General features: G+C 37.5%; 1 protein-coding gene across 1 annotated transcript in view; it reads left to right on the top strand.

The window, feature by feature from the left end:
* The first annotated feature begins 1,940 nt into the window (after window positions 1–1,940).
* RNGTT (RNA guanylyltransferase and 5'-phosphatase) overlaps window positions 1,941–25,619 on the top strand; it is a 313,058-nt gene continuing 289,379 nt past the window's right edge. Inside the window, exons 1-4 of the mRNA XM_002922658.4 lie at window positions 1,941–2,222; window positions 10,224–10,333; window positions 13,756–13,859; window positions 13,951–14,039. Of these exons, the coding sequence (XP_002922704.1) occupies window positions 2,159–2,222; window positions 10,224–10,333; window positions 13,756–13,859; window positions 13,951–14,039 (367 nt within the window). The 5' untranslated portion in view covers window positions 1,941–2,158. The remainder of the gene's footprint in view (window positions 2,223–10,223; window positions 10,334–13,755; window positions 13,860–13,950; window positions 14,040–25,619) is intronic.

Genomic DNA, 25,619 nt, shown 5'->3' with positions numbered 1-25,619 from the left:
AATGATTTACATACACATCAAAGTGATGAGGCAGAATTTACAAATAGAAGCTTTCTCAAGAGAATGCTCTAGGAAATGGGAAGGGGGAAAAGGTCTGCTTTTTTTCAACAGGGAAAATTCAATCTTATTTTTATTTACCGTTACACATTTCCTTATTGGCAAAATGGATGTTTGACAGAAGAATTCACCCATGAAGAACTGATAAAGAGGAGGCCAAGACATATTTGTGAGGGTGGGTTGGGGGTTCTAGGAAAGCAGGGAGGTGTCATGTTGGTCCCTCTATGGGCATCTATTTTTCCTCTTGCGGAAAAGCAGAGATGTAGGAGTAATATAGACAGAAATACCCATCAGGAGAAAGATTCCTGGTAGGGAGAAACTCCCAGTTACTTGGATGCCACTTTCCTACTCTACTCTCTTTTGTGGGTAGAAGGGAGCCACGAGGTCCTTTTGATCTATGGGCACTAAGGATGGAGAGGGCATAAATGGATAATGACGTAAAAATTAAGCACACACTGATGCCTTACAACCAATTACAGCTGTTCATGGGTAGGCATGAAGCCTCTGGGAAGCTCTCCCTGTGCCTAGGACTGAGCTCCCTGGGTGGACACAATGTGTGTGAGGGGGACATTTTCCAAGGGGAGTCATCCCCAGAAAGGGAAAGTGAGATTAGGCTTATCTTTTCCATCCTTAGAGATTTGGGGGCTCAAACACTTCAGCACTTTGGGTATGGTATGCATTCTACTTTGCCAGCAGAGAAGAGAATTAATTAGGCAGACTGCTGGTCTGTAAGGAAACTGAATCTTATTTTGTTCTGCTGGAGAGGTGTGATACATTCACAAAAAGATCTGAATAGATGTAACAGCAGGGCAGACCAGGAGTGTGATCTAACTCAGGCTCTCTCAAGAGAGACAGCCATTGGGCCCTCTCTATTTATGGGAGAATTCTCAATCTTACTGAGAGGGTCCAGGCATTCAGGGGCTGAGCTGCCTGGCAAGTTTCCCACCACCCCTTAAAATATACACCACCCACTAACTCACGAGCTTGCACTTCAAATATAGTATTGGTGTTTAAAACCAAATTGCTACATTACAATTAATTTCCCCTTATCCAGCTTTGTGTTTAATACTTTAGTCTGGTAATTACAGAAAGTCTTATTACAGGACAGAGTGGATAAAATGCTCCCAATCACTTCTGCTTAACTCGAAGGGAAAGACCATTTGTTTGGTAAGGCAAAGAACACCGCCAGGTAGTGGCAGTCCAGAGGGCAATTCCTGCCTTTGCCAATTATACACGTTAGTAACTTTGAGACATGGAGCCCCTGAAATTCCCAGATACTCTGAAACTTTGCTCAGGGATTAATTTCAGATACTTTGGGATTTGGGATTAATTTCAGATACTTCAAGGAACCTTAGAAGTACCCCCCCCCCAAAGAGAAATTCATCATTTCTGGCATCCAATTTTTCACCCTTAGGATTTCTCTAAAGCTTGATCCCCTGATCCACGTCAGGGAGAACTTCCCAAATTGCAGATCAAGTCCAGATCCTGCCGGGACGCCAAACTTGGCAGAAAAAAAGGCGATCAGGCTCTAGATCTGTATCAGTGGCGGGTAGGACTCTGTCATCACTAGAACAGATGCTTTTGTGGAAGCTGCGGATCAGTCCACGCGTGGAAAGAGGGTTGGCTTCCCTACATTTTCAGGGGAGTCGCTCAGCTGTCTAGCTAGGAATAAAAAATAACGTGCCATTCTGCTGGAAGCCGTACGAGGCCACCTGCGCTTGCGCAAAGCTGTCCTAAGAGTGCGCGGCGATCTCGGTGGGGCGGGGCGATGGAAGACGCGCCGCTGCCGTTCGCCGTGGCTTTAACCCCTTCCCATCCCTGTAATGAGCTCCTCTGTCTTTCCCTCTGACCTCGGAAAGAAGGGGGCGGGGTCTCTGGCGGCGGAAGTAGCGGTGCATTGTGGGCTCTCTCCGAGCGGTGGAGTTGATCCTGAATGAAAGTGGTGCGCCGCCTCTGACGTTTCCCGGGTAGGAGCTGCTGGGATTCCGACCCCTGCCGGGATTCGGGTGCCTCGGACCCTGTACGGAGCCGACCGCGAGGAGGCGGCGGCATTGGCGCGGCGAGCGTTGGTGGAGGGGGCGGCTCTGCGCGGCCCCGAGACATGGCTCATAACAAGATCCCACCACGGTGGCTGAACTGTCCGCGGCGCGGCCAGCCGGTGGCAGGTAACCCGGACGGGGGGGTGTTCGAGTCCCTGCATACCGGGGCCCGTGGGTGGGCCGTCTGAGGGCGCAGCTTTCGGGGGTTCCGTGCTTGTTAGTGGTATTTCAGGACCGAGATGTGCTCGGTCCGATGAAACTTCGTGGTTGAGTGTTTGGGAAATGATCGGAGGGGGTGGGCCGGTGGGTGGGGGCACGTGCCGGTATCCGGTACGGCTAAGTATTACGAACGGGAAAGTAGACAGAAGGTTTGTGTGGCAAGAGCTGAGGACCCAGGAACACAGTGGGCATTACTTTGAAGCTTAGTCAGAAGTTTGTGAACCTTCCAGGGTTCTCGGAAGGGGAAGGGACAAGTGTCAGTCTTGAGATGGAGGGCTCAAGAGGAGAGGGAAGTTTCCCGGTGGTGAAATGGATCCACACTGACTGGAGTTCGTTTTTTTTTAAAAGATTTATTTATTTGACAGAGAGAGAGAGAGACAGCCAGAGAGAGAGGGAACACAAGCAGGGGGAGTGGGAGAGGAAGAAGCAGGCTCCCAGCGGAGGAGCCCGATGTGGGGCTCGATCCCATAACGCTGGGATCACGCCCTGAGCCGACGGCAGACGCTTAACGACTGAGCCTGAGCCACCCAGGCGCCCCTGGAGTTTGTATTTTTTAAATGATTTTATTGTGAATTTTTGCATTTTTATTGAGTTTGACACACAACAGACTTTAAAGTGCAGTTTGATAAATACTGACCACATACACAGACACACTTCCAGTGAAACACCAATGAAACCATCACCATAATCAAAATAGTGAACATAACCATCACCTCTCAAAGTTTCCCGTGCCCCTTGTAATCCCTTCCTCCTCAGGCAACCTCTTATATGCTTTCTGTCATTTTAGACTAGTTTGCATTTTCTATAGTTTTAAAAAAATAAATGGAAACATATAGTGCGTACACTTGTTTGAGGGGGAGGTCTCTGTATTCTTTTGCTCAGCATTATTTTTTTGAGATTTAGCCAAGATCTTGTGTGCTTGTTCATCCCTTTTTATTGCTGGGTAGTAGTCCATTGTTAATGGACGCAGCACGTTTGTTTACCCGCTCACTTGTTACTGGTGACTTGGGTTGTTTGCAGTTTTTGGCTATTACAAATTAACTTGCTATGAACATTCATGTACAGTAATTTGTATGGACATATACGTTCATTTCTCTTGTGTAAGAAGAGAGAGGAGAGGAATGGATCCTATGGTAGGTGTATGTTTAGCCTTTTCAAAAAAATGCAAACTCTTTTTCAAAGTCATAACATTTTACGTTCCCACCGTTAATGTACGAGAGTCCTATTTGCTTCATATCCTCGCCAGCACTTGGTATGATCAGTCTTCTTAATTTTACCCACTGTAATAGGTATTTAGTAATATTGTGGTTTGTGGTGTATGTCAGCTTCTTGGCAGTTCACGTATCTTCTTCTGTGAAATGTCCAAATCTTGTACTGAGTTTTTAATTGGGTTTTTATCTTATTGTTGAATTGTTGGACTTCTTTATATATTGCAAATACAAACCCTGTGTTGGATATATGCTTAAATTTTTTTTCTCCCATCTGTGGTTTGCCTTTTCATTTTCTTAACAGTGTCTTTGAAGCATGAAAGATTTAAGTTCTAACTACAGCTTGCTGCTATTCTAGAAGGTGTTTTGCAACAAAAATTAAAGGATTTTGTAGTGAACTATGATTACTTATTATGTATATATCTATATTATGTTTGACTAGTTATTTGAAATTGTTGAAAGAGTCCTTTTTAAATTCAGGTTATCTTATTGTCCTACTTTGTCATCTTTTCTTCACATTTTACATAAAGTCCTTAGTCAATAGAGCTGTATGAATGATGGATAAAAATAATACCGAAAGATAACCGAAGTAAGTCTTAGGGCGAGGAAATGTCTTTCTTTAATGAAAAATGAAATAATTTTCTTTTTTTTTTTTTTAAAGATTTTATTTATTTATTTGACAGAGACAGAGACAGCCAGTGAGAGAGGGAACACAAGCAGGGGGAGTGGGAGAGGAAGAAACAGACTCATAGCAGAGGAGCCTGATGTGGGGCTCGGTCCCATAACGCCGGGATCACGCCCTGAGCCGAAGGCAGACGCTTAACCGCTGTGCCACCCAGGCGCCCCTGAAATAATTTTCATGCTCTAACCATATTTTAAAAAAAGATTTATTAGAAAGAGAGCACACAAGCAGGGGAAGGGACAGAAGGAGAGGGGGAGAATCTCAAGCAGCCTCTGACTCCCTCCTGGGCACAGAGCCTGATGCAGGGCTCCATCTCACCACCCTGAGGTCATGACCTGAGCTGAAATCAAGAGTTGGCTGCTTAACCTACTGTGCCACCCAGGTGCTCCCGCTCTAACCGTTTTTATGTATGCATTTTCACTTGTAATGAAAACAGTTGTTCTTGGTAGTCATTGTACTTATTCAAATGAATTGATCACAGTTCTTTACATTTTTCTTTGTAGGTGTTACTCTCCAGCCGTTTTGACTTTTTCCCCTTACCGCTTCTAACTTTGTAGTGAATCCTTTCTTTTTTACATTTGGTTTTCTTCTGTGGAGTTACGAAGGAACCTCTAAACTTAGATGTATGGCTTTTTTTTTTTTTTAAGTTTTTATTTATTATTTATTTGTCAGAGAGAGAGAGAACATGAGGGCACAAGCAGGGGGAGCAGGGTCAGAGGGAATAGGAGGCTCCCCGCTGAGCAAGGAGCCTGTTGAGGGGCTCCATCCCAGGACACTCGGATCATGACCTGAGTTGAAGGCAGACGCTTAATGGACTGAGCCGCCGAGGCGCCCAGATGTATGGTTTCTTTTCTAGCTTGGGGCATGCTTCCTGGATTCTTTAGAGTTATCTGCTACACTGATTTGTGAGAAAAACAAGATCATAAAGAAGTTCTTGTCAAAGTGAATATTTTTTATTTGGAGTTAGAAAAACGGTTTAAATATCAGAATCGTAATATAATCTGCAGGCTGGCAGTGACAGAGATCGGAACACTGACTTCCTGTTAAATGTGGCACTAACTTGGGGTAGTTGGCAGCAGGTAAGATGCTAGCTTCCAGGCAGCTTTGTGCCTCTCTGAGAAATAGAGTTGTGGGCCTTTTTTTCTCCCTCTGCTGGGAATTAAGGGCCAGGAATAAAGCTTTTCCTTATTATTGTATTGGAATATTTTGGCCTCCAAAAATTAGACTCTTAACTATTGTGGTTCAGTGAGATGCTGACTTCACCTATTTGATTAATTGTGGTCCCTGGACAGAACCCCAGGCCTCCTGACAATCAAACTGGATCTTTGCTGGTAATCGATATTGCTTTGGCCTGTGATGCTTCTTAGAAAGTAAAGTGAACACAATGTACAATTCTTGATAAGTTCCTCTAAATTTCCTTTAAAGTTCTGTCTCTGCCTGTCCTAGAAGTGTTCATGCCATGTTGTGTATTTTGGAAATGCCATGTTAGCAATGTTTTATAGTATGTGGAGCAAGAAATACTAGCTGTATTCTTACAAGCTTTAGTGAAAAATAAGGAGCAATTCACATTCCATTTTCTACCTCCTATTTTCTTTCTCTTATTTTTTTCTGATTATAAAAGTAATCCATGCTTATTGTATAAGTTCCTTGGTATTTGGCATAGTTAGGAAAATGTGTTATGGCTGTTTACATTTTCTCACTGTGAACATTAGTATACATCTCAATAGTACTAGATGTTCATAATTTTCTTGAATCAGAAAGGAGATGGTGTGTATATGTGTATGTATGTGTGTGTGTATGTGTGTGTGTATGTGTGTATATATATATATATATCTTATATATATAGATATATATGTATATAGTTTGACATATATACCAATTATATATATAATCTGTTCTACTGTGAAGTTACCTTCTCTGATAAAACCAGACCTCCAGTGGGGGAGAGCTCCTGGAGATAAGGTCAAGCTTTATTTCTGAAAAATTCTTTTTTCACCTTATGAGTGATAGATTTCAGGGTAACACTTGGAAAAAGCAAAATTCTCATTTCTTAAAGGTAGATCATTCAACATAAAATTAACTTGTGCTTACTATGTGTGAAGAACTTACTTGGAACTAATTGTAACGATGTAATATGAAACAATTTTGTGATGGGGATGGTGACTTTGGAGTCATTTTACCTGGCAGATATTTGAGAGTTTACTTTGTGCTAGTCCTTAGGGCTAGGGAGATGATTTAGACATAGTTTACAGTGTCAGCCATCTGCTATGTGGTGAGATTTCTCTGGGAGCCCTGCGCTGCATAGGTGTAGTCCCAAAGAAGTCAAGTGATTGAGTTTATTGAGGTCTTTTTTTTTCTCAGGTAAGTGTGGCTGAATGCTATGGAGATCAGAGAGGTTAAGAGTATTTAGTGGGGACTGACCGGGATGAACAGCTGTGGACTCTGACATTGGATAAGGAAAGTGAGGCCTGGAGGAGCTGATGGAAACAGGATTGGGCCTCTGAGACAACAGTGAGAAGGAGAGAGGGTCTAGTGGGATGAATCTTCTAACATACCATATTATTTACGTGTTTATTATGTTTCTTGTTTATGGTTTATCTTTCCCTAATAGAATGTAAGCTCTACGAAGGGGGGGATTTTTATCTGTTTTTTTCTTTTCACTGATGCGTTCCATGTACCTAGAACAGTGCTTGGTACATAGTAAGTACTCTTTAAATATTTGTTAAATAAGCTGAATGAAGTATGATAATTTATGTGAGTTGATGGTGGAGGTGGTGAGAAGTGGGGAGAAATGGTCAGATTCTAGATGTATTTTGAAGATAGATCCAAGAGGATTTGCTGATGGATTGAAAATGGGTTATGAGAAAAAGAGAGGAGTCAAGGATAACGCCAAAGGGCTTTGCCTGAGCTACTAAAAAAATAGTGGTAATTATTTGCTGAGATGAGGAAGACCATGAGAGGAGCACCTTTTAGAGTTTGAATATTGAGAGCTCAGGTTTGGAGATCAGATCTGAGACATCTGTTAGACATCAAGTAGAGACTAAATCAAGTAGGCAGTTTGGTATCTGAGCCTACAGTTCAGGGAGAGGTTTGGACTGAAGATACACATTATGAGTCAGCAGCACATTCATGGCTTTTAAAGCTCCATGGTCAGATGAGACACCATGTGAGTGAGTGATGATAGAAAGGAGATCCAGGGACAGAGCCCTGGGAAAAACACTGAAGGGTCAGGAAGATAAGGAGGAGCCAGTAAAGGAGATTGAGAAGTAGAGGTTAGAGGGGCACCTGGGTGGCTCAGGCATTAAGCATCTGCCTTCAACTCAGGGCGTGATCCCAGAGTCCTGGGATCGAGTCCCGCATCAGGCTCCTCCGCTAGAAGCCCGCTTCTTCCTCTCCCACTCCTCCTGCATGTGTTCCCTCTTTCGCTGGTTGTCGTGTCTCTCTCTCTGTCAAATAAAGAAAATCTTAAAAAAAAAAAAAAGAAGTAGAGGTTAGAGAAATAGGAAAACCAGGAGGATGTAGTGTCCTAAAAGCCAAGTAAAAAAGTGATTCAGGAATTAAAAATTAAATTGAATTAAAAAATGATCTTGAATTAAAAAATGGCCAGTTGTTTAAGAACTGAGATTGACCATTGGATTTAGCAGTGTGGAGGTGATTGGTGATCTTGAGTGATTTGGTACATAAAACATAAAACTTTATGTATTTATTTAACAATTTTTATTTATCTGAGCGAGAGAGAGAAAGAGAGAGAGAGATCAGGAGCAGGGGGAGGGGTAGAGGGAGAAGCAGACTCCCTGTTGAGGAGGGAGGCTGATGTGGGACTTGATCCTAAGACCCTGGGATCATTACCTGAGCTGAAGGCAGACACTTAACCGACTGAGACACCCACGCATCCAAAACATCAAACTTTAAAAAATTATGTTTTTATGAAATTTAGGGTAAAGTCTCTGGACAGATGTTAAGATTTCACTCATGTTATTTTAGGCAGATATTTATTCCTACTGATATTATTGTGTTTTAAGTTATAAGTCAGTTAAAATAGTTGATTTTAAAATTGATTATGTAGGGTGACTCCTCCTATGCTTATATATGATTCAGGGGAAAAAAAAGGCCAAAAAGGTTAGTTAGTCTTGTTGAAATTATGATCACTGATAGTTGTTTGAAGAATGATTTTGGTTAGCGTGCTTCTCAGCATGATCCCTATTGTGGAATGCAGGATAAAGTGCATAAGATGGAGAAAGTTCCGACCTCATAGTAAAGAAGTATAAGTAGGAATTTTAAAGATTGATTTAATGCACTCCATTATCAGTTTTCTAGTATTATATCTTTGAAGGCTTTAAGGTAATAACTTTTTAATGGAGTAGTTTAAAACCTTAGTTTTTTAAAAACTGTTAGCCAATTTAAAAAAAATTTTATTTTTACTTAATAATTTTTTTTTTAAAGATTTTATTTATTTATCCGACAGAGGTAGAGACAGCCAGTGAGAGAGGGAACACAAGCAGGCAGAGTGGGAGAGGAAGAAGCAGGCTCACAGCGGAGGAGCCTGATGTGGGGCTCGATCCCACAACGCCGGGATCACGCCCTGAGCTGAAGGCAGACGCTTAACTGCTGTGCCACCCAGGCGCCCCTATTTTTACTTAATAATTTTTAATAAAGAAGTATTGTTAACATCTGATGTTATAGTAGTTTCAGGTGTACAACATAGTGATTCGACTGTTTTGTACATTGTACAGTGCTCATTACAATAAGTATAGTTACCATCTGTTACCGTACAATGTTATTACAATATTATTGACTCTATCCTATGCTGTACTTTTCATCTCTGTGACTTATTTATTTTATAATTGGAAGTTTGTACCTCTTAATCCACTATTTTGTCCATACCTGCGCCCCAAACTTAAGAGTTTTTTTGGAAGTTTCATTCACGGGTAGTTTTTCTTTTGCTATTCTTTTTTTTAATACATATTTATTTATTTTAGAGAGAGAGAGGGAGTGTGAGCGTGCACTTGGGGAGGAGCAGAAGGGGAGAGAGAAGGAGGGGGAAAGAATCTCAAGCAGACTCCCTGTTGAGCTTGGAGCCCCATACGGGGCACGATCCTAGAACCCTGAGATCATGACCTGAGCTGTAACTAAGAGTCGGATGCTCAACTGACTGAGCCACCCTGGCGCCCCTTTCTTGTGCTATTATATTTGATTGTCAGTTTCTGGAATTTATGTTGTCCCTAAAAATTGTAAGGTGGTACCTGAGATCATGACCTGACCCTGAGATCATGACCTGAGCTGAAACCAAGAGTCGGATGCTCAACTGACTGAGCCACCCTGGCGCCCCTTTCTTGTGCTATTATATTTGATTGTCAGTTTCTGGAATTTATGTTGTCCCTAAAAATTGTAAGGTGGTACCTGAGATCATGACCTGACCCTGAGATCATGACCTGAGCTGAAACCAAGAGTCGGATGCTCAACTGACTGAGCCACCCTGGCGCCCCTTTCTTGTGCTATTATATTTGATTGTCAGTTTCTGGAATTTATGTTGTCCCTAAAAATTGTAAGGTGGTACCTGAGATCATGACCTGACCCTGAGATCATGACCTGAGCTGAAACCAAGAGTCGGATGCTCAACTGACTGAGCCACCCTGGCGCCCCTTTCTTGTGCTATTATATTTGATTGTCAGTTTCTGGAATTTATGTTGTCCCTAAAAATTGTAAGGTGGTACCTGAGATCATGACCTGACCCTGAGATCATGACCTGAGCTGAAACCAAGAGTCGGATGCTCATGACTGAGCCACCCTGGCGCCCCTTTCTTGTGCTATTATATTTGATTGTCAGTTTCTGGAATTTATGTTGTCCCTAAAAATTGTAAGGTGGTACTTTTTAAAAATGTAGTTTAGATTGAGAATGCATCATGAAAAGTTCCATTTGAAATGTTTTAAGAAAGTGATTTTGAGAATTGCTAATTATAATTTCAATCTGGAACATTTTCTTTAATGAAAATTGTTACCCATCTTAATGTTGTTTAGGAAGATTCTTACCTCTGAAGACAATGTTAGGACCAAGATATGATAGTCAAGTTGCTGAAGAAAATCGGTTCCATCCCAGTATGCTCTCAAATTATCTAAAGAGTCTGAAGGTAAGAAACAAAACATTTTTGATATTGTTTTAGTATATTTTATCCCTCTCTTGTTCTTCAGGTGGCCTTAAAAAAAACAAACAAACTTCTTATTTTGAAATAATTTATTGACCAAGAGGAAGTTGCAAAAATTGTACATAGAATTCTGTGAACCCTCCCCTCAGCTGTTTCCCAACGGTGAAATCTTGTATAATTGTAGTACAATATCAAAGCAGGAAATTGACATTTGCACAGTACTCTTGAATTGATTACAGACCTTGTTTAGTTTTTACCAATTTTTATATGTGTTCATTTATGTGTATGTGTGTATAGTTCTCTGTAGTTTGATCCAGTGTATAGATCCGTGGTATTAGTTACAGAACTGTTTCATCTCCACAGAGGAACTGCCTCATGCTACCCCGTTATAGTCAGACTCTACCCACCCGCATCCCTGTATACTGGCACCTGCTAATCTGTTTTCCATCTCTGTAATTTTGTCATTTTGAGAATGTTATATAAATGAAATAAAACAGTATGTGGCCTTTCGGGATTGGCTTTTTTTACTAAGCATAATGCCCTTGAGGTCCATCCAAGTTGTTTGTTTATGTTTCAACAAGAAGTTTATTCTTTTTTATTGTTGAATAGTATTCACTTGTATAGATGTATCAGAGTTTATTTAACTCTTTTCCCATTGAATGCTTAAATAGCAAATAAGGTTATGTAAACATTCACGAACAGTTTTCATTTTTCTGGGATAAATATTCGAGAGTATGATTGCTGTGTGCATAGCTAATTTTACAAGAAAGGTCCAAACTCTTTTCCTAAGTGAAACTGTAATTTTTTTGTATTATCCTGACATAATACTGATTAAATTAGCTTCCTAGGGCTGTTGTAACAAATTACCACAAACTGGATGACTTAAAACCACAGACATGTATTCTCTCTCAGTTCTGGACACTGGAAGTTCTAAATCAAGGTGTTGGAAAGGTTGTTTCCTTTTAGAGGCTTGGAGGGAGAATCTTTTCCCTTTGTTCTTTCCTGCTAGCTTCTGGTTAATGCCAGTGATCCTTGGCATTCCTTGGCTTGCAGTCTGTGGGTCATCTCTCTTGTTGTTGACATCTCCCTGTGTGTGTCTGTCCAAATTTCTGTCTTTTAAGGACACCCTAATCCAGTATGATCTCATCTTAACTTGATTATATTTGTAAAGACCCTATAGCCCTATTTCCAAATAAGGTCACATTCACAGGTACTAGGAGTTAGGACTTGAACATATCTTTTTGGGGACATAATTCAACTTGTTACACTACTGTTTGTACTCTTCTATTTTAGTTCATTCATCCAATATTAATACTCACTATGTGCAGGGGTTTCTATCATGGGATAGAAAAACTGTCACTTAAATTTTGAAAACCTGTTATTCAACCCTTTTCTTAGTGTAGTTTTTTGAGTATTTACTTATATTTTTTGTAAATTTTTAGCTTTTATTTTCATTATCAATAATGATACTGAAAGTCTTAGTTAACTTTCATAGAGCATTAAATATTTCCTCGTTGGTATGGTAAGAGTTTGGCTTAGAAGCCATATAGCCTGGCTTTGATTTCCAATTTGCGACTAATAGCTTTGTGGGCTAGTTACATAATCTCTTCCTGTTTCAGTTTCCTCATCTGTAAATAAAATTAGTGCGTATAAAGCATGTAGTATAGTGCTTGGCGCAGAGTTAGGCCTTTATTGAACCTCACAACAACTCCATGGGGAGTTATATCCTTACTTCATGAATGGGGACTATTATGAAAAATAAATATGTATGTGTGTATGTGTATGCAGACAGATTCACATACAAACACATTATCCATACAGACACATTACACACACGCACATACACACATAACATATATATGGGGCTCCAGGCAGTTAAGTCATATAGTACAGTTTCTCCGTTTCCTTGGCTTAAGTGTTCCTATGTGTGTGTGTATGTATGTATGAATGTATTTATTTATTTGACTTTTATCTTTCTTTACTGATTAACTTAAGCCTGGTCTACAATTTTCTACTGCCACAAAAAGTGTATTTAGAAAACTCCTATTTTCTTTCCCATCCCACTTTTCATCCATTTCTTATTTTGGACCTAGATACAAACAACATGGGTTCTAATTCTAACTCACTCAGAAAGCTGTATTAATGACATCTAACTCTGTGTTTGACAGTACATGTCCTCTGAAGGAATTAAGATCACTGCAGAAGCTGTGTGGGAAGAGAAGTAGGCCGCGGGGAGGCAGATTGTAGAAAATGCCATCAAAAATACATTTTCTATAAGTAAGAGCTCACGTGATGGGTAGACCTATCTCATCCGCACTTGAACTAAGGAATCTGGAGAAATCAGTGGAGCGCACTAATGTTTTGGAAACACACAATTTTGTTAGTTTTGTCAGTTTTGTTGTGCGTGAAATATAAATGTCTTTGCCATTTTTTCCCCTCTAACAGTGGAATCAAATCATTATGTAAACCAGTCTCCTTTAGGCACATCCCATACTAGATACTCAGTAAAAGTGATAACAATAAAAGAGAGAAAAACAACAATTTAAAAAGTGCAGATTGTGTCTCTTGTCATTCTTCCCAGAGAATATGTGCTTCAGAATGGGGTAGAGGATGTATGAATTAACTGTTCTTTTACGTGGCTCAGTTCGGGTATGCGTATCTTAGTGAGACTTTCTTACTAGTCTGAATGTGATTCTAGTTGGTAAAGATTTTTTGAACCACTTGGTCCCTGATCACAAGCCAATTACATCAGTTAATGCTCAACAGAAGAAATAGTGATTTTTTGTTCCAGTGCAGGAAGAAAAACTGGCTTAGAGATGGGATTAAGTCTTTATGGCCATGCGTACTGTTCTTTGTTGATTATTTAAGGGGTTTATAAGAGAATTTTGATTGTACATACTTTTTACCTTATATAGTACTCACTTTAGAATTTAACTGCTTAGCACGTGTTGTAGTGATAGCAGCTTGGAATGCTGGGTTGATGTGTGGCTGGGGGTTGGGGTGTATTTCACATAGATGCTACTCTTGCTGTATCCTACTGTCTGATAAATCATAGGTGGGGTGGTGGATGCAGAAAACTGCATCCATGTTCGCTTTTTTAGGTTGACTTCTGTGATGTTGAAGTGGAGTAAGTTTTGCTTATGTTCCAGTTCTGTCATCAGTTTGAGGGTTAATTTATTTCATTTAGTGCCTTCTAAGTTCTAGTACCTTGAGTAAGACTTGAGTAAGTGATGCCTTTGTTGTCAATAGTTCATTGGTAGAGTGAACATAAAATCTCCCTCAGTGTAGATGGATGAACTGGAGTATTGCCATTTCATCAGTTTGTTTTGGAACAAATTCAGTTACTAGTAAATCTGCTCTTTTCTCTTTTTCTTTTCTTTTCTTTTCTTTTCTTTTTTTTTTTTAAGGTTAAAATGGGCTTGTTAGTGGATTTGACAAATACTTCAAGGTTCTATGACAGAAATGACATAGAAAAAGAAGGAATCAAATATATAAAACTTCAGTGTAAAGGGTAAGTCACGTATTAAGATTCTTTAGTATTGAAACCTTTTGCTGAAATTTGCAATTTCTTCTTAAAAAAAAAAATGTTTCCATATTACTAGACATGGTGAGTGCCCTACAACTGAGAATACGGAGACATTCATTCGTCTGTGTGAGCGGTTTAATGAAAGAAACCCACCCGAACTTATAGGTATGTCTGGCTTTACTTTACCGCTGTTTAAATATTTTATTTTGTGTTTGTGTTTCCATTTTCTTTTTAGCAAGTGAGGTGATTTGGAAGTTTTTTTTTTTTTTTTCTTTTTTAAGTAATCACTAAGAAAAGTGATTAATTAGAGTGATAAACTAACTTTTGTGAACTATGAAATGTATTTTTGTAATTTTTATATTTTTCAAGATAAAGCCCTAATTCCCCCTCTTCAGGTATACTGCTGGGGAACTTCACCTTAAACACTACATATTTATTTTTTATAATTTTGCATTTTATACCATATGTATTGCGAAACTCTTTTCACTCAGTGTTGTATTTTTGAGAGTGATCCATGGTGATCTGTGTAACTGTGGTTCATTTTTTGCTGCTATATAGTATTCCACCACGAGTACCCTATAGTTTAGCCATTCTCCTGTTGATGGACAACTGTTTCAGCAAATATTTGTTGATTGCTACTCTTTGCAAGGTACAGGCTCTTGGAACACATCAGTGGAGAAAACAAAAAATCCCCGCTCTCCTGGAGCTTATATTTTAGGGTGGACTGGGAGCAGGGGGGGGAAGGGATGTGGGAGGAAGGCAGGCAATAAACAATATACTAAATAAACAGTATACTAAGTATACTAAACAATATACTAAATGTACTCAATTGAAAAAGCCTGACAATTACTTAAAATGACTTTTGGCTTATTTTCAGTTCGGTTTTTTTTTTTTTTTTTCTATTATAAATAGTGCTACTAGGACTGGTCATCTAGAATTTTTAAGGTTTGATTTTTAGCTTTGATTCTTTGTTCTTTCTGATATTTATATTGACATATGGTTTGAAATGAGGATCTAATTTAAATGTTTTCTTTATAACCAACCATTTGTTTTAGCATAGCTTGTTGAGTAGTTTTTTCTCCTGATAGCTAGAAGCCATAACTTAACTTCTTGTTTGTACTACTGTAAAGTTTTTCCATTTCATTTGCCTTTTAATTTGGGGGGTAATGTTTTAAAACTTTTTTGTTAATATATTTTCTTCTGTGATTTCTTGTTTTTAAAGTTTTAAGCAGCTGATATTTTCCCTATTCAGAGAATTAACTGAAAAACTATTAGGAATAGTAAGAAAGTTCAGGGGATATATTTGAACACAGATAAGTAAGAAAACATCAGCAACTTTCTTGTAAATAAACAGTAAATAGAAAATAAAATTAGAAGATGGTCTTATTAATCTTATTAATAATACTAGTTAACATTAATGGAGCATTTCCTCTGTGTTAGTCACTCTGTAAACCATTTTACATTCATTATCTCATTTTGTTCCTACAACGATCCTCTTACGTAGACTTTATTGCCACCCCCATTTTATGATGAGAAACTGAAGCTTGGAAAGGTTAGGTGACTTGCTCAGGGTCATTCACACAGCTAGTGATGGTTAGAGCTTAGATCATATCCTAAGCAATCTTAGTTGTAAGTTCAGACTCTAAGCCGCTTCTCTTTTCTGTAACAAAAATATGAAATACCAAGGAATAAAGTTTATTAAGAAGTGTAGGAGATCTTTATGAAGAAAATATACTTGGATATTAAAAAAGACTTGAAGAAAGGGGGGACATTTGTTTCCAAATTCATTTCAATTTTTAGTGTAATTCTAAGCAAAATCCCAGTGAGACTTTGGAAGAATTACTATGAAGTTAATTTCTTTTATTTGTAAAATTTACTGCCTCTACATAATTAACATATATTGAGGACAGAAAAAAATTGTTTGGCAAATGAAACAGGCAATGTTATGAGTAAGAATATTTTGAAAAACAAAAGTAATGAGGAGATTGTCCTTACCAGTTATTAAAGGATAGGGTATAGTAATGGAAACTACAGTAGTTTCCTGATGGATTAAATATTTTTAAAAGGACCCATAAGCATATGGGAGAAAATATAGGTCGATATTTATTTAATTCTGGGGTAGGGTAGGATATTTCAATTATATCACCAAAGGCAGAATTCATAAATATTTCTTTAGGAGTGTCCCTGGACTGCTTGCTTCAGAATGATCTGAGGATGCTTATTAGAAATGTTTTAGGGCCTCATCCTGGACCTATATAATCAAAAACTCTGGGGTAGAACCCTAGGAATTCAGTTCTTTCTTAAAAACAAGGGTCTTAGGTGACTTTTTATGGACACTTAAATTTGAGAGCTGCTTTCAAAAATTAAAATGTGTTCTCTGTTAGTGATAATAGTACCTGCTCCTATTAATGAGTACTTATTCTTTGCTTGGGAGACATGTTGGGAAACTGTAAATGAATGAATGAAGAAATGAATGAGGATAATCCTCATGACAACTATGTAGTGTGTGGTGTTATCCCCATTTTACAGATAAGAAAACTAAGTTTCAGAGAAATTAAGTAGTTTGCCCATGGTCACACATCTAATCAGTGTTTAAGTCAGATTTTCAATCCATTTTCTGACTTGAAAGTTCAGATCTCTAAGTTGTTGCTGCCATGATTTCTAGATTAACTCGTGAAAATGAAAAAGAATTTCTGTACTCTAAAACATAACAGAAACAGAGCAAAAGGATTATTTGACAAGTTTGGACAGATATTTGAAGCATATAACAGATAAAAAAAATATATACAAAGAGGGACGCCTGGGTGGCTCAGTTGGTTGGCGTCCAGCACTTGATTTAATTCAGCTCAGATCCTGATCTCGGGGTTGTGAGATCGAGCCCTTCGTCTGGCTCAGTGCTCAGTGAGGAGTCTGCTTCTCTCTCTCCCTCCCCCTGCTTACTCTCTCTCTCTTAAATCAGTCACTTAATGAAAACAAAAAAATATATGTACAAAGAGATTTTATAAGCCAACTGGCAAAATATGGAAAACAATGAAAATGCAACTTATAAAAAATAAAATACAAATAGCCAAGTAACATGAAAATTTTTTTTCATTTGTTAACAAGAGATACAATTAAAATCTAGTTGTTACTTCCCCCCATCAAATTGGCAAAGATTTAAAAAATTAGAATGTTAAGGATTGGGTACATTGGGTGTACTCATACGTTGTTAATTAGAGTGTTAATTGGTACTACTTCTCTGGAGGGACAATTTGGTGATATTTTTCAAGGTCTTCATAAGCGTTTATATACTTTGACTTATCAAGACTACATCTAAGAACTCTTTTTAAGAAAGTCGAGATGGACATAAAGATTTCTGTGAAAGGAATTTCATCAAAGCTTTATTTGTAATAAAAACTGGGAACAGTTTACATATCTGATAAAGCAGGTCATTTACAGCATATGCAACTATTCTTTAACAGAAGAACAAAAACATGAGAATATATGCCATACAGTATTGTGATGTATATGTGTGTATATATTTACACATTCACAAGAATATATATAAGTACACATATACACTCATATATTTAGGTGTGCAACCAGAAGATACACAGCCTAAAATAGCATTGCGGCCTTTATTTGAGTGACAACTGTTTTCTCATTTGAGAGAAATCATTGTAGGGGTAAATGCTAAATGTACTTGAAGAATTCAAAGGAGAGTAATAAGTCTTAGCATTCAGAAATAGATGTCGTGTTGTTAGAAAGATTAACAATACCAGGTTTAGGAAAAGAAGTTGACCCTTGTTATAAATTGTCCAGTTGTATTGTTGGAGTTATTTTTATATAGTTGACATATTTAAATCAGTTGCAGTTGACATTTATTCTTAATGTCCATATTGCTCCAACCTGGGGCAATGGGAGCCCCTTCAAGTTGTTTTCTGTATTCTTTGGTATCACTTATTGCTCTTTGATGGTTTCCTTGTTTCTGGCACATGATGTTTTCCAGACCTGGAATCAGTTATTTCTCTAAGGAGATTGGTTCCTCTTAGTGGTTCCTATTTAGAAAATAGTATTTAGAGATAACCTTGGTGTTAGAGACCATTCCGTAATTAAACACATTAACATTTCTGCAGTTAAACATTCATTTACACTAAGTGGGAAAAATAGCCTATAAATAAATGTTACATCAGTTCAGATCAGGTTTTGTCCTCAAATGATTTACCAAAAACCTTAATTTTTTTAGAGCTTTTTCTTTGAAATTATAATTACAAATAAGAGCTTATGGAACTCTAGTACATTTGTTTGCATGTGCAGAAGTAACTGTCTTGAGAATAAGAATTTTGTGGATGGGAGAAATTTTTAAAAAATCTTTGTTAAAAGAGAAGCAGCTGATTTCTTGGTAAATGATAACTGGATTTATAACTGATGCCTCTAATTACTTTAGGTGTTTCCAATTACGAGTATTGTAACAGATTTGTGAATACGTATTTTCATGAGTAGCATGTGTTATTTTGGTAAAAAACTTTTTTTTGTTTAATAAAAATATTTACGATAACTTGGCATATAACTTAATAATTGTTAGTTTCCTTTTTCTGTTCTTATTTTTGCTGCTCTTTTAGACCAGGGTGTTTCAACCTCAGCACTATTGACAATTTGGGCTGGATAATTCTTTATTTTGGAGGGCTCTCCTGTGCTTTGTAGTATGTTTAACGGCATCCCTGGCTTCTACCCACTCGATGCTAGTAGCACCGCACCAGTTGAGACAATGAAAAAAGTCTCCTGACATTGCCAGATGTCCTCTGGGAAGAAGCACTGATTTAGCCTGATCAGATAAGTTTTTTCGATCCTAAAAATTAATTTATCTGACTAGTGAGATAGAAAGGAAGCCATGTATGTTGAAATCAGGCTTTATTTGAAAAGATAGGTTGCCACTAAGCTTTTATCAATCACCTCTTCCTAATTTATATTTATGTATCCAGGATGTATGTTTCTATTGTTATAGCTCATCTTTCTCTCCTCTTGCTGGGGAGATTGCTTCTTCTCTCTTTCTCTCTTTTTTGAAAGATTTTATTTTTAAGTAATCTCTATGCCAATGTGGGGCTTGAACTTAAAACCGCAAGATCAAGAGTCAACATGCCTTACCTACTGAGCCAGCCAGGTGCTCCTGTTTCTTCTCAATTTGATTTTTAAAGAACTGTGGTTTCCCCTAATACGTATATTAGTGTTAATATTTTTTGACATGCTGTGTAAATTTATTGTGTTAGCTTACCTAGAAAATGAAGACAAATTTGAATAAGAAGTTGACTTAAAATAGTTAATAGTGAGCCATCTTTAGATATAAACTCTGCTTTACTTGCCACTAGGTGGACCCATTCTCATAATGAACTGAGGAAAACTGAAAAATGTTCTTCCTTTTTTTAAACATTGAAGACCTATCATACTAAACTTGTAGTTAATGGAATTTTTTTTAAACAACAAATGTATGATCTTCCATATTTTTCTGCAGAGATTTGCTTTGATGAAGGTTTTTATAACTATTATCTTACTTTAAAACTCCAGTCATCTATTGATGTTTTGAAGTATAATAAGACTGAAACTTTATGTATTTGTAATAACAAGGAATATTAAAAGAGCTTTGGTACTTTCTTAGTTTATATTTCATCACATGACTTGATCAGTGCATTAGCAGTTATTCTTAAATTTTTTATTCATAAAAGTATCTTGCTAGGGTAAAAATTAGAATGCAAAACAGTAATGGTTTAGGTGAGAAACATATTTACGGTTAGAATGTTTGTTGCTTAAATTGGTCTGAAATGTAAAGAAGAAGGAAAATTTACATGGTAGGTTTAGATTCATGTTGTGCAAAAAAGTCTCTACAGCTGACTTTGTAATTTTTGAGGCCTCTTTTCTTAAAAAGCAATGGAGATAATGGAATTTATAGTTTCATGATTACAGCCATTTATTTCTAATGGGTATCTTTTTCTGTTCAAGGTTGATCTCTATTTTTTCTCTTCTTTAAAAACTTTATTTCAGTTGTATCCTTGTTATCAATTATTGTCAACCTCTGTGATTTAACCCAGGTCCTTCTCAGCCTGTAAACATATCTAAGTCTCATATTAAATGATACTCCCCCTGCCAAAAAAAAAAAAAAAAATCCCACACATTTCTTCTTGTTTTATATTTCCCTTTCCTCTTCCCAGCTGATTTTTTGAAAGATCGATGCTTGAATTCACTTATTTCCATTCACTACATTGCAATCTGTAGTCCTCCCCATGCACTCTTAAACAAATAGTGACTTTCATTTCTAATTTTTCTGTGACATTTAAAAAGTTAAACAGTCATATCTTGAAACCTTTCTCTTTTTTTTTTGTTGTACATGACTCCATGTTCTCTTTGTTTTCTTGACCTCATGGCAGTTTATTCTTAATCTTTTTTATAAATAGTTTTCCTTCCTTACTTATTCTCGAAAGGTTGGTTTTCCTCAGACTTCATTATTAATTTTGTTTTCTTATTTTACATACCCAGTCTTAGTGATCTTATCTATACCACAGACCTCTTCCATAGTTCACTGTGTGTTGATTATTTTTTAATCTGCAGTTCCAGCCACACCTCTCCGTGAAGCTCTTTGCTATTTTTTCCAAATACTTTTAAGTCCCAAAAGAGCCTTAAACTCATCGTCACCAACTGTACTCATTACCTCGCCCGTAAGACTGATGTAAACTCCTCTACTTCCTAAGCTAGTAAATGGTGCTGCTGCCCGCTTAGTCACCCACATCAGAAACCAGAGACCCCTTTTACATCTTTTCTCTCGGTGTTGACAGTCATTCACCCCTCAGATTGGAGATTATGCCTTAAATGTCTCTTCAGTCTGCCTCCCCTCATTATCCCTATCACTATGACCCTTGTCACTCTGACCCTTAGCTCACACATTAATTACTGGGGTGGCTTCCTTACTGTTTTTCTTGCCTTCATTGTTGCTCCCTTTCTGTCTTCTGTTGAGCTGCCTTTGGAGCGGTTATTTATTTATTTTTTTTAAACAATTATTTATTTATTTATTTTAGTAATTTCTACACCCACCGTGGGGCTTGAACCCACTACCTTGAGATCAAGAGTTGCATGCTCTTCTGACTGAGCCAGCCATGTGCCCCTGGAGTGTTTTTAAAAAACATGATAATTTTATTGCCATGCTTAAAAATTTTTATTTTTTAATTTTATTTATTTATTTATTTATTTATTCTTAAAGATTTTATTTATTTATTTGACAGAGAGAGAGAGAGACAGCCAGCGAGAGAGGGAACACAGGCAGGGGGGGTGGGAGAGGAAGAAGCAGGCTCCCAGCGGAGGAGCCTGATGTGGGGCTCGATCCCAGGACTCTGGGATCACACCCTGAGCCAAAGGCAGATGCTTAACGACTGAGCCACTCAGGTGCCCCATGTTTAAAAATTTTTAATATCTCTCTATTGCCCTTATACTGTCTTTAGTAGTACACAGGTTTCTTCAGGATATTGTCCTTTTCATTGCCTCCAACTGCATTTGGTATTACTTTCTTATTATACTCCATGCTCTAGCCATCTGATTAATTTATAGTTTGCCATATGTGGTGTTTTGATTCATACATATTTTAATTTGTACAAATTGCCCCTGTCTGTAGTTCCTTTGTATCCTTGTTAATTGGGTGTTGTTCATTGACTAACGTTTTTATTCTAAATATTAATGATTATTTATTTACTGTGAATGTAGAAATAGGTCATTTGGTTTAAGTTGATTGTGACTCTAAGATACTGGCTTTCAGTTTTTTTTTTTAAGTAGCAAAAATCTTTTTTGGAAAGAAATCTTACCCTGTTATGGAGATGAGATGAAAATGATACTTTTATTGGTATACCTTTAAAAATGTATCAAATAAAATGTATCAAAGTTACATTTTTGATAAAGTCAGTTGCTAAAAACAAGTGTTTTGGAATGTGTTTTAAAAGCCAATTGCAGGGGCGCCTGGGTTGCACAGTCGTTAAGCGTCTGCCTTCGGCTCAGGGTGTGATCCCAGCGTTCTGGGATCAAGCCCCACATCAGGCTCCTCCTCTAGGAGCCTGCTTCTTCCTCTCCCACTCCCCCTGCTTGTGTTACCTCTCTTGCTGGCTGTCTCTGTCAAATAAATAAAGTAAAATCTTAAAAAAAAAACAACAAAAAGCCAATTGCAGACATATATCAGCATCTCAATTTAACATCTAGTTTTTTTCTTTTTTAAAGATTTTATTTTATTTATTTATCTGAAAGAGAAAGACACAAGCAGGGAAAGGGGCAGAGGGAGAGGGAGAAGCAAACTCCCTTCTGAGCAGGGAGCCCAAATGCGGGGCTCGATCCCAGGACCCCGAGATCATGACCTGAGCCAAAGGGAGATGCTTAACTGACTGAGCCACCCACGTGCCCCTTACTTTATACTCTGGTTTTAAAAACAGTCAACCTTGAGGGACGCCTGGGTAGCGCAGTCGTTAGGCGTCTGCCTTCGGCTCAGGGCGTGATCCCGGCGTTTCGGGATCCAGTCCCACATCGGGCTCTTCTGCTGGGAGCCTGCTTCTTCCTCTCCCACTCCCTCTGCTTGTATTCCCTCTCTCGCTGGCTGTCTATCTCTGTCAAATAAATAAATAATCTTTAAAAAAAAAAAACCCAGTCAACCTTGTGATGAACTGCATCCATTTAAAATGTACAGTTTAATTATGTAGATAACCATGAAACGACAACCAAGGTACAGAGCATTTGCAGTTTATGTCCCTTTCTGTCCATCTTCTCTTCAACCCTTAGTTGTAGATTAGGCAATCACTTTCTACTTTCTGTCACTATAGATTAATTTGCGTTTTTTAGAAATTGTTTTATTGAAATATATTTGACATATGACATTTTAGAAATTTAAGATATACAACATTAATTTGATATATTTATACATTGTAATATGATTGCCATTGTAGCAATAATTAACACCTCTATCATGTTACATGATTTTTCTTTTTAGTGGTTGGAATAATTAAATTGTAGCTTCTTCTCAAGTTTGATGAGCATAATACAATAGTGTTGTCTATATTCACTATGCTGTGCATTAGATCTTCAGGTCTTATTTACTACTCATTGCAAATTTGTGCCCTTAAATAACTGTGTCCTGTAACAACCTCCCCCCCACCATTTCCTGGTAACCACCATTTTACTCTTCTGATTTTTCGAGTCTGGGTTTTTTAGATTTCATGTATAAGTAATATCATATAGTACTTGTCTTTCACTGTCTGACTTATCTCCCTTATTTAGCATAATATGATCAAGGTCCAGCTATGTTGTTACAAATGGAAGAATGTTCTTTCTCCTGGCTAAGTAAAGTTCCATTACACCCCCATATCCCCCCACACACCTCATGTCTCCTATATTCCTTCATCCATTGATGGTGCTTAGGTTGATTCCATGTCTTGGCTATTGTCAGTAATGCTGCAGTCAACATGGAAGTGCATATATCTCTTCAATATCCTATTTTCATTTTCTTTGGGTGTATACCCAGAAGTGGAATTGCTAAATCATATGATAGATCTATTTTTAATTTTTTGAGGAACCTCCATAATGTTTTCCATAGTGGTTGACCCAGTTTACATTTCCACCGACAGTGTACGAGAGTTCCCCTTTCATCACATCCTTGCCAGTATTTACCTCTTATTTTCTTGATGATAACCATTTTAACAGGTGTGAGGTGATATGGTGGTTTTGATTTATATTTCCCTGATGATTAGTGATGTTAAGTATCTTTTAGTATACCTGTTGGCCATTTTGATGTCTTTAGAAAAATGTCTTTTGAGATCCTATGCCTATTTCTTAATTGGCTTGTTTTTTTAAAAAATTTTTTTTGGTATGAGTTCTTTATATATTTTGGATGTTAGTCCCTGATCTGATGTATGGTTTGCAAAATTTTTCTCCCATTCTGTATGTTGCCATTTCATTTCATTTCATTTGTTTATTTATTTGGGCAGAAGCTTTTAAGTTTGATGTAGTTTCATTTGTTGATGTTTGCTTTGGTTGTTTGTGCTTTTGGTGTCGTATCCAAAAAATCATTGGCAAGATTGGTGTCAGATAGTTTTTTCCTGTACATCTTTTTCTGGAGTTTTATTATTGGGTCTTACGTTTAAGTCTTTGATCCATTTTGTGTTAATTTTTATGAATAGTGTAAGATAGGGGCCCAGGTTTATTGTTCTGCATGAACACCATTTGTTGGTGAGACTATCATTCCCCATTGAGTGTTCTGGGTTCCCTTCTTGAATATTAGTTGACTGTATATGCAGGAGTTTAATTCTGGGTTCCCTATCCTATTCCATTCTTTCCCTGTATGTCTGTCTTTATGCCTGTTTTTAATCACTACAGTTTTGTAGTATAATTTGAAATCAGGAAGTGTGATACCTCCAGTTTTGTTATTTTTCCTCAAGATTGCTTTGGCTATTCAGGGTCTTTCATGGTTCCATACTAATTTTTGCATATTGTAGACTTTATGTAAATAAAATTTATATATGTGGACTTTTTTTTTGCTTTTTGTTTTCTGCTTCTTTCACACAGGTTTTGAAATCATCCTCATTGTATTTATTAGTAATTCATTCATTTTTATGGCTGAGTAGTAGTTACTGAATGGATATAACGCATGTATATCCCTTCACCTGATAACTGACATTTGGGGTGTTTGCAGTTTTGGCCATTATAAATAAAGTTGCTATGGACATTAATCTTTATGTATATCTTTGCACACATATTTTTATTTTTCTTGGGTAAATAACTAGGATTAGAATGTCTGGGTCATTTGATGTAGGTGTATGTTTAACTTTTTAAGAAATTGCCAAACTGTTTTCCAAAGTGATTGTGTTATTTTGTATTTCTACCAGCAGTATCTGAGGGTTTCTACATACTCACTTACATTTGATATTGTCACTCTTTTTGATTTTAGCTATTTTAATTAGTATATAGGGGATTTTAGTTTGCATTTTCATGATAATGATGTCAACTGTCTTTTCATGTACTTCTTGACCCTTTACACGTATTCTTTTATAAAGTGTCTTTTTAAATCTTTGGCCCAGTTTTAAAAATATTAGGGTGTTTGTTTTATTATTGAGTTGTAAGAGTTCTTTATATATTCTGGATAGAAGTCCTTTATCAGATATACGTAATGAGAGTATATTCTGTGGCTAGTGTTATTTTTTTCTTTTTTTCTTTTTAGAGGAAGAGAGAGCGGGGGAGGGGTAGAGGGAGAGGGAGAGAGAGAATCTTAAGCAGGCTCCATGCCCAGCATGCAGTCCGATGTGGGGCTCAATTTCAGGACCCTGAGATCATGCCCTGAGCCAAAATTGAGAGTTGGGATACTTAACCGACTGAGCCACCCAGGTGTCCCCTGGTGTTTTTATTTTCTTAATGATGTCTTTCAAAGAGCAAACATACACCATTGTGAAGTAGCCCAGTTTATCAATATTTCCTTTTATGTTTTATCTAAGAAGTCTTTTCTTACACTAAGGTTGCAAAGATTTTCTCCCATATTGTCTTCTAGAAGTTTTGTAATTCTAACTTTTAGTTTATTTATATATTTGATTTTGGTTGCCTTCTATTAGGATGCTTTATATACAAAGAGAAGAGTAGTTTGTTAAGATATAGTCTTAAATGGCAGGATATCTTCCCATTAAAGAGGTAATAGGAAAAGCTTCATTTTCGAGTTTTGCAAGAGAGTGACTTAAGTAATGTTGTCATGTTGGTAATGTCAAC

Source organism: Ailuropoda melanoleuca, chromosome 10 (genome assembly GCF_002007445.2).
Source record: "Ailuropoda melanoleuca isolate Jingjing chromosome 10, ASM200744v2, whole genome shotgun sequence".
Classification (NCBI taxonomy): Eukaryota; Metazoa; Chordata; class Mammalia; order Carnivora; family Ursidae; genus Ailuropoda; species Ailuropoda melanoleuca.
Note: the sequence above shows the minus strand (reverse complement) of the source record. Positions and strands in the feature narration are given on the sequence as shown.